The sequence below is a fragment of the Strix aluco genome, chromosome 6 (assembly GCF_031877795.1).
Source record: "Strix aluco isolate bStrAlu1 chromosome 6, bStrAlu1.hap1, whole genome shotgun sequence".
Classification (NCBI taxonomy): domain Eukaryota; kingdom Metazoa; phylum Chordata; class Aves; order Strigiformes; family Strigidae; genus Strix; species Strix aluco.
The window spans coordinates 42,976,144-42,985,156 of NC_133936.1; the positions used below are offsets into that span (position 1 = coordinate 42,976,144).

General features: G+C 42.0%; 1 protein-coding gene across 1 annotated transcript; it reads left to right on the forward strand.

Annotated features, from left to right (window-relative positions):
• Window positions 1-5,479: 5,479 nt before the first annotated feature.
• LOC141924998 (helix-loop-helix protein 13-like) lies at window positions 5,480-7,499 on the forward strand. Its single transcript, XM_074828326.1, has 2 exons — window positions 5,480-5,975; window positions 7,462-7,499. Exons 1-2 carry the CDS (start codon window positions 5,480-5,482, stop codon window positions 7,497-7,499), a joined length of 534 nt encoding a protein of 177 aa, XP_074684427.1.
• The last annotated feature ends 1,514 nt before the right edge of the window (window positions 7,500-9,013 follow it).

Below are 9,013 nucleotides of genomic sequence, written 5' to 3' on the forward strand. Positions count from 1 at the left end.
TGTCCTCATCAGCTCTTTCCTTAGGGAAAGCAGAAAGGCTAAAGAAAAAATTAACTTCAGTGCAAGTATGGGAGACAGAATTTTTGGGCCTTTTTTTTAAAAAAGACCTTTTTTTTTTTTTTCATTAAATCATGACTACAAATAACACAGATATTCAAGATTTCTTGTACCCAAAGAAAGGCCACCTCTGGCTCCAGGAATGGATAACCCACCCTTTTAAAAACCGTTCATGCACCTTGCAGAAGACATATGTTCTACAGTTGTTTTGCAAAGGGTCTGAGATTTTTTTCCTCAAGAAGGAAGGGGCAGAATGATTTTCTTAGCTCTTGACAGCTGTGTCACTCATGAATGGGAGCAAGGTATCTGAACTCACCACTTTGAGATATCCAAATAAAACCACAAATAACAGCTCTAGATATCACATGAATGACAGTTTCTTCTCTCCCTAGAGATATTTCTCATCGGTTATGGAGACAGGGTTATTCATGGGCACTCTCTGCAATCCCTGGATGCAGCTTTATGTTAGCCTTGCTAGAGGTATGTTTCAGATGGCTGAAGAAGATGCAGTGAAACGCAGAGCAAGCAGCCTTCCTAAGGCCATTGCACAAGGAACACCACTTTCCTTCAGAAGTTCCCATGAGCACTTACATCCCTTTGAGATCAAAACTGTACAGCTAAGCATAGGCTGGTGTACATGTTGCTCCCAAAGATGACCATTCACTCAACTAAGCAGTCACAGACTCCAGTGCAGTGACTCGGATGAGGAACTATTTGGCAGCAACAGTCCAGAGGTCATCCCCCAGCTTATAAAAAGCTATGTGAAAAAGGGGAAACCACGAGTAAGTGTTTTTATTAGAGAAAATACTTTCCTTCTCCTAGAGACTGGGATTAATTTTCTGTAATTTTGCAAATACCCTGCAGAAAGGTTAACGTGACTGTGTTCACTTTTAAACACCAAAGACTTAAAGCAAAAACTGTCTCGACTAGTTTATATTAATAATGAAATAAATCAAAGTTATATTAACAATCATTCACCAGTGCCTTCCTGCACAAACTTTGAGGTCTGATGTTTCTACCCTGTGAATAATAAATGTCCTGTTACCTTTTTCATTTAAAATCAGCATACTGCATATGCTATGAAGGTTTCATTTCACAATTTGAGCATCTCAAAAATAGCCATTATCCCTTTGAAATTCTCTTGCCCTGGAAATCCTTGTTCTGCTTTTCATTAAATTGTTACATTTGCTATTGTTTTAGGTTAAGAAGAAGCACGTTCCATTGTTAAATGATAATACTTGCACTTTTCTTGCCCCCAGTACTTCACAAACAACGTGCCCAGTAATTCAAGTATCCTAGGCATGGCATGTGTCTCAAAAGAAGGTATAGGATCTTGGTGGTCCACCCTTTATCTGTAAAGAGCTCAGCCAGCCAATTATGAGGCCAGCTCAAGTCCTGGACATCCATCTGCGCAGCTGTAGTTTGGCAGTGCCATTACTAACACATGTTGAGTGAGCCACACCACCAAGAGCTGCACTGTCCCACCTGGATAAAGCATTCCCCAAGATTTTTGTCATCTTTCATCTGGTCTTCTCTGTTCATCTGGGACCCAATTCTCAGCTCTGATGATGAGCTGAACAGCATAACATTGGATTAGCAGCAATGACATGATGGACTTTGGAGTCATCTAACTTGAAAGTAAAGCATCTGGTCCTTTCTACATCTGTTCTTCATCCAGGCCAAGGACTGACTCCCTTTATTAAGCAATTAAAGATGATGGAAACATGCTCAAACTAAATTCCCGGGGGGGTGGGGGTGGGGTGGGGTGGGGGTGAGGGGTGGAAAAAAAAGCAAGCCATTTTGCCAGAACTGGGAGGCTTCGTTGACTCCACTAAAAATGTCATTTGGTTCCCCAGGCTGGGTCTGAAATAAAGCTGATGGGACAAGAAGGGGAAAGAAAAATCTACTTCCAAATTAACCTCAGGAGACCCTGTTATCTTTGAGATATAGGTGCAGGGTAAGACCTTTTAGCTGCTAAGGCACTGTGAAGAAAAAACTGCAGCGGAAATATTCCCTGAAAGCAGGTTTGTACCCAAAATTCTATGAAATAGGCAAAATTGCAGAGTCTCGTATGAGTAGATTTGTTTAGATGGCAGAGGAAGGGGGACAGGACTGAGGAAGGTAGTTCCCAGCATGGATAGGGAAAATTATAAAGGGAGGTATAGATATCTAGATCTGGAAGAATTCAAACTGAAATGACAATGGCTCCATTGTCTGTCATAGACATAAACCCAAGACAAAGGTTCAGACTCAAGAATTTGCTTTCATTAGACCCAACTGATTAAAAATCACCAGCAGCCAAATGTTATTTCTGGATCCCAGTGGGTCTGAAGAGGGTTTGGGGAAAATGGTGGTTAGGCAGATCTTACAATTATACCAACATACTTATAAGCAACAACACCCCTACTTAGTGTTATACCTGTGCTACCTCATTCCCTGTTGGAGACTGCTTCACCCTCATCTTCCAGACAAGTGTAAAATTAACCCAATTAGTTGTACGTTCTCTCCCTCTCTGATGAACAGAGTTGCAGAAGCACTGGGAGTGCAGCAGGTCTGAAGTTGTGGTAAGGGTTGTTCATATGAGGGATGGGAACCTCAGTTCTCTTCTGAGACCTGACCTCTTTCATAGCTGTCTTTCTAAGGGGAAATCTTTTCTTAGTTTTCTCTCTTTCTTCCCCTACCCTCCCCCCTTCTGCTTTGTCCAGAGTCTCTCTAAGAGAGCCAAATTCCCCTTGAACACGCTAAAAGTAGGCTTGCTGGAACATCTGCTCTCCATCTGTGGAGCCAGACATATCCCCAGGCAACACTATTAGCAGTGATGGATCTGGAAGGGAACATTAAGCACTGAAGAAGCATCTGCTGAGAAAGAGGAACCCAGCACATAAAACTAACCATATTATTTGCTGAGCCTCCTTGTCTCTGCCCATTGCTCTCGGTGGACAACCACTGTCTCCTCCAGAGCCCTGTTCAGGAGAAGACCTGTTGTTCTCTTGGTGATTTTGGTATTTTCAAGTGTCTTATGCTTGTGCCTAATGTGGCCAAATGATCACTAGCAAGTGCTCAGTTAAATGGTGACTGGGGACCCGTAGAAACATCTATAAGGGAGTCTGAAATCTGGGAACTGCAAAGTATCCACAGGAGGCCAACAATGCAGCAGCAGCACTGCAGAGGTGTTTTGGGTAGAGGTGGTGCAGCTTGCAGAGGTAGGGACCTCAGGCAGGAAGGATATTCTGCTGCCTGTTTTCTGCACAGCTGGGACCAAATCTGCTTACAAGGGTGTAGACGGGACTGCTGGGATCAGACATGCAGCCCCACTGTGAAGCATGGGGACTGTAGTAAGTTGTTTCTTTTTGGAACACTGCTTGTACATGACACTGAAATACACTGAAATGACACTGAAATACAGTGATACGATTTAAAAGAAACTGTTGCAGAATGAACTCCACATCGATTGGCCCAAGTTCAAGTCTCAGCTCCACCACCTGTGACTGTGGCCATTCCTTTCACCCCTCCTGCATCCCCTCCTGCCCTGTGGCCAGCTGCTTTGTCCCTTGTTGGGATTCATCTGGAGCAGAAGCTATCCGTCACTACGGTCTTTCATATTTTGTTGTTGGGTATGTTGGTATCATGACAAAGGATTTACTTTGTACAAAACTAGTACAAAATTTGTGCCCTGAGTTGACCAGAGAAAGCAAGACACATTCTCATTATTTAACCGTTATTTGCCTTGTATGGTAACACTTGGTATTTTCCCTTGTCAAGTAGATTTACAGATAATGGACTTCTCCCTCGGTTTGCACAACAAGAAGAAAAAAGATACTCATAGTGTTTCATACACTGCAATCTTCTCATATCTACTCTTTGCAAAAATCCTTCCTGCAGCCTGTTTTCTGCTGCCTTAAACTTCCTGGAGCAGGACACAAGGCAAAATCCCAGGTTACTAAGAAGAGTCATTAATAGCCTATGCCTTATCTTAAAATAAAACCCTCTTTTCACAGGGCAAAACTGCATCCTAAGTCATTGTTAAATGGAGGACCTGATCATCCTTTTGGGTCCACCAAATAAGCAGGTCATTTTCTGCTCTCTGGCTCTTTATCTGAAGCTATTGAGATTCATGCTTTCAGCTGTCCTATACCAGGAAGATGTCTGTGGCTCATAAACTTCACAGTAGACATCTCTTGAAACTTCACACAGCAGCAGCAGGACATGAGTTTGTGTATGAAATCAAGCATTTGATTGAGTGTCTTGATAAAAGTTCTTTACAGCATGCTTCAGGAAAAGCATTTAGGCTTTTGCGAAGTTAAAACATGCTTCCATTCCATTCATTTAAGTCCTTAAAATATCACTTAGACTACTTCTGAATGAATTTAAACATTGGCTTAACTATTCTCGAAATCAAAGAGATTGAAGCATGCACTTATATTATGCACTTGCTTTAAAGTTCTGGTGGTGTTCAACACCTTCTACCCCATTTGTGCAGCATCACAAGGATGCTGGACACTTGCTACCCCCCAACTTTCCGGCTCTTCTCAACATGTGGCCCACCTGGATCACCATTCTAGGACTGTACCCATTGTGGTTATTACAACTGCTGTTTTTTCCCAGTGTTTAGTATGGTCTGAGATAGAGCACTGAAAGTCTGCATTGCCCACAAAATGTGTAATTTAAGTGTGAATCAGAAAATGCAGTGAGAAAATGAGGTGGTTGCTTTCTTAATATGAGGTACCACTGTGTTCCAATTTAACACAATAGTGTGTACCACATCTTTATCTCAACCATTCTCTTGCTAGAAGTGCAGAAGATGCCACTAGCTTATGCTGTCAAAGAGGGAAGAATCATGTGTTTCTGACAGCATTATAATAGTGTTTTGTTTGTTCAGCCATAGGAGAATGTGGGGCTATTAACACTTTACCAAAAAGATAAAGGACTGTATTTTGTTTCTTTCTCCAACCACTCCTAGGCAAAACCAACAACAATAACAACAAAATCCCTCTGTGAATCTTACTCTACAAAGCAAGTGGAGAGACTGAACTTGTGGAAGAACTCAATAACTGCTTCAATGGGTTTTCCAGGAGAAAGTCAATAGAAAATTCATGCTCTCTTTTTACGTTCATTCACATGTTTTGCAGTCAACAGCTAATAAAGAGAAGCACATGTACTAATTAGCTTTGCATGGAGAAGAATAGGATCATTCCCCTGCTGAGGAGCCATGAAGTATTTAAATCATGAGTCCCACTTGGATTTGCAACTGGGGAAACCTTTGTGATAGTCTCCCTCAAGGACGCAACCAGGACTCCCTGCCCCTGATATTTTTTGGGGGTGGGGGGTACTGATGAAATGAGAACCTCATTTTCTAGATAATCAGTTTAGTCTGAAGTCACAAATATTTCCATTAGCTTGCTTCAGACTGGTGGGTCGGAGGATGGAGGAACTTTGTTACAGCTTCGAGCAGGAAGAATCCGCTGCTGAATTTCTCTTCTGGGACCAGGCGGATCCCAGCGCTCAGCTGGATGACTTCCTCCTGGACTGCTCCTCCCTGGCGCCGCAGTTGTCCCCCTGGTCCCTGGGCCCGCAGTTGTCCCCCTGTCCCGTCCCGGGGCGCCGGGGGGAGCGGGCGGGGGGTGCTGAAGCGGACAGCTCCCGGCCCGCCGGCCGCCTCCGCCCGCGCCACGCCGCCAACATCCGCGAGAGGAAGAGGATGCTCAACATCAACTCGGCCTTCGACCAGCTCCGCTGCCACGTACCCACCTTCCCCTACGAGAAGCGCCTCTCCAAAATCGACACGCTCCGGCTGGCCATTGCCTACATCGCTCTCCTTGGCGAGATCCTCCTCTCCGGATGCGACCCCAAATCGTACGTGGAGCGGTGCCTGAAGAACGGTTTGCCAAGCCAACAGCCGGCAACTTGGAATACGAGCGGTGAGTGAACGAAGGGTTGTATTTTGGGGGATCACAGAGATGCTTTGGGTTGCCAGTGGGAATGAATCGGTCCAATTGCTTTTCAACATCCATTTATGGCATTCAAATGGCTCTGACAACATGCAACTTACCTTCAAAAAAGAGTAACTAAGTAATGTCATAATAGAAAAAAAAAAGATCCAACATTTTCTTCTAACTTCCTTTCAAGGAGGATCTTTTTCTTAAAAAAAAAAAAAAAAAGAAAGAAAAAAACAATTTGCTAAGCTCATGGGAATCATTCTTTTTACAAACAAGATTAGAGATTTTGTTTATTCTCAAAATACATTTTTAAACTTTTTTTTTTTTAATTCTGTACAAAATTTTGTTTAGAATGCAAGCTAATGGAGCCTGTAGAGATTTTCTTTTTCTTTACAAGTTTTCTTTAGCTTGTACTTGACTGAGCAGAGCAACTGACTTTGAACATAAGCAGAATCTCATTTCTTAAAATACACGTGTTCAAGTAACCGAGAGTTTCTCAGGGATATTACAGTTTAACACTGAGAACCAGGATACACAATACAGTACATTCAAATTCCAGATTTGTTTCAAAGTATAGGGGAGTGAATGCCTATTTGCAATTTACATCCTTGTATAATTATTTCTATTTTAAAGTGAAGGACTGTTATTCTGTTCTCTATTTGGTGTGTAGTTAATCCTTGTGTGGGATTGAATTTTGTGCTTGCTTCCACCAGAATATGTTCCTTCATCAGTCCACCATATGGTGAAGATGGGAAATTACCCAAGTGCCCAACATGGGGCCTCAGGTCTCAGATAGAAAGCAACAGGTTTTCTGTTACTTCACAGTGCAGGGAGGAGCAGAGGGGATTTTCAGTAGTTCTTGGCAGTTTGCATGATAAGGTAATTAACCCCCTTTCTAACTCTGTCCCTTTGCACTATAAATTCCTTTGGATTTTGTCACTTTTTGGAAATGGGCCTTGAGGCATATCAGCCTTCCAAAAGTGCAGCCTAAATAGAGAAAAGTCATTGCAAAAGAATATTTCCCTTTCATTTCACAGGGAAGTGTCAAAGGGACAGAGCCTGCAGGGAAAAAGCAATCAGTTTACCTTAGAGGAAAAGTTAATTAAGTCTTTTCTCCTTTCCTATTAATTTCCATCAGTTACATGGCTGGGAAAATCACTTTTGATATACCACTGATCAAAACTCTCCTGACTACAGAGAACATTCATATTTTATATTCCAGTTACCCCACCTTTAATAGATAAACAGGTTTTAAAACAACACAAATGGCTTTGTAGGGATCACCTCTTTTGTCAGGCTTCTAGTTAACTAATATTTCTGAAGAGCTCCACTTGGAAAGATCTAATTGAATGAGGCTGCTTTTCTGGAAAGGCTGAATAGTTGACTTGTTAAACAGTAATTTAAATGTTTTTAAATTCATGTGGTATGTCTTTCCTTTGCTTTCCTTTTTTCTTTCTGTTCTGCGCAGATCTGACAGCCCGCCTGTCTTGGGTAAAGTGGGATTAAGCGGTACCCAAAAGGAAGACCTTTAAAGGCAGCATATTGCAAAACCTGATGACCTGACTGCTGGGTACCGGCTGTTAAATTCTCAGTATTGCAAGTAAAAGCATGGCACTTAAACTTTACTTATTGTCACAGATGGCTTTCTCGCTGCATGTCCAGCATCCAGCTTCTTTTGGTGTTAATTCATTGCTGTGTAGGGCCTTCTGCTTCTCTTTCTTCTAGTTTCTCACGCACTGATAGACTGCTCTTGCATGAAAATAACAAAACAGATTAAAAATCAGTGTCATTACGGTCACAGCCACAACATTTTCTCTTTCACTGCATGAGAACTATGTCTAAATCACATTTCCAGTCCATGGGAAAACCTACCCCTGATCACAAGAAAAAACTAAGCACCACCTGTTGCAACCTATTGCTTGGCTTAAGATGTCCAGGGCCATAACTGTAAAAGTCACCAGTGATTTAAAGCACAGAGACCATGAAAGGCCCAGTTTTCAGGAGGTGAGAGACAGGTCTTTTTGTCTATGTGTCTCTCCAAAATTTCTCATGCTTTCCTCCCAGTGTGACAACTTTGGGAGGTCCAAGGCATTTTGGTATGAAAAGGCCGATGACTGCTTGGTGCACTTGGGCACCATTTCCTCTACACCCCTCTTACATGTCAGCTTGAATGCTCATGCAAAGACAGCAGCTGGCTTTTGACATTTTTACAATAATGTTTCTGGTTGGGGATTTTTTGAGCAAATGCCAGTGACCTGATGCTGTTTCAGCAGCTATCAGGAAGGCTCTGATAAACTCTTCCAACATGAAATGTCCACCACATTCCTCCTGCCACAAAATAGAGAGGCAAAGCAGTGTGTTCACTCTTGGCAATTGATTACTGAAGAGTTGTTTTCACAGAATAACCATCTTATTCTGCAGTCCATGGTAAAAATGAGGGGTTTCATATTAGCAAAAATAAAACCATGAAGAAAAGCCTACAGCTTTTTCTGACATAATTCTTCCATATTACCTGAGTGTACTCCAAAGCCAACATTGTGTTTGTCTGTTGAATGCATTTTTTTTCCATCAGTCCTGTACTGTAAAGGCTCTGAATCAACTTGCTGATAAAGAAGAGCCATTGTACCTCTTGCACGCTTCTCTAATGCCCTGTTAGTGCACTCGGATATCTGAAACCATCCTGCCTTAATGTACGTTATCATGGCATTTCTTAGCAGGTAGGATGCTAGATCTAGATAAAAGAGAATGTATTTATTTTAACATACTGGTTAGTTCTCCTCATAGCTTTGATCTCTACAAAGCAAAACCATCTCAGGAACTGTGGTTTTGCTCTGGTTGAACTGTGATGGTTTTGGTGTGAAGCAAAGATGAAGCCTTTGAGGGGAAAACTGAAAATAACCTTTTTAACTTTTCAATTTTTCTGTCAAAACAAAAGGGGGTATTTCATCTCAGATGCAATAACATATTCCAGTCAATTTAGAATAAAACGTTTCATCTCAAACTTTTGGCTCTCTCTGATT

What these genes read in the sequence shown, in the direction of transcription:
- LOC141924998 (XM_074828326.1), top strand. Translation starts at nt 5,480, where the DNA reads ATGGAGGAACTTTGTTACAGCTTCGAGCAGGAAGAATCCGCTGCTGAA. An exon ending in GGCAACTTGGAATACGAGCG is followed by an intron (nt 5,976 to 7,461) that starts GTGAGTGAACGA and finishes TGTTCTGCGCAG; the next exon opens with ATCTGACAGCCCGCCTGTCT.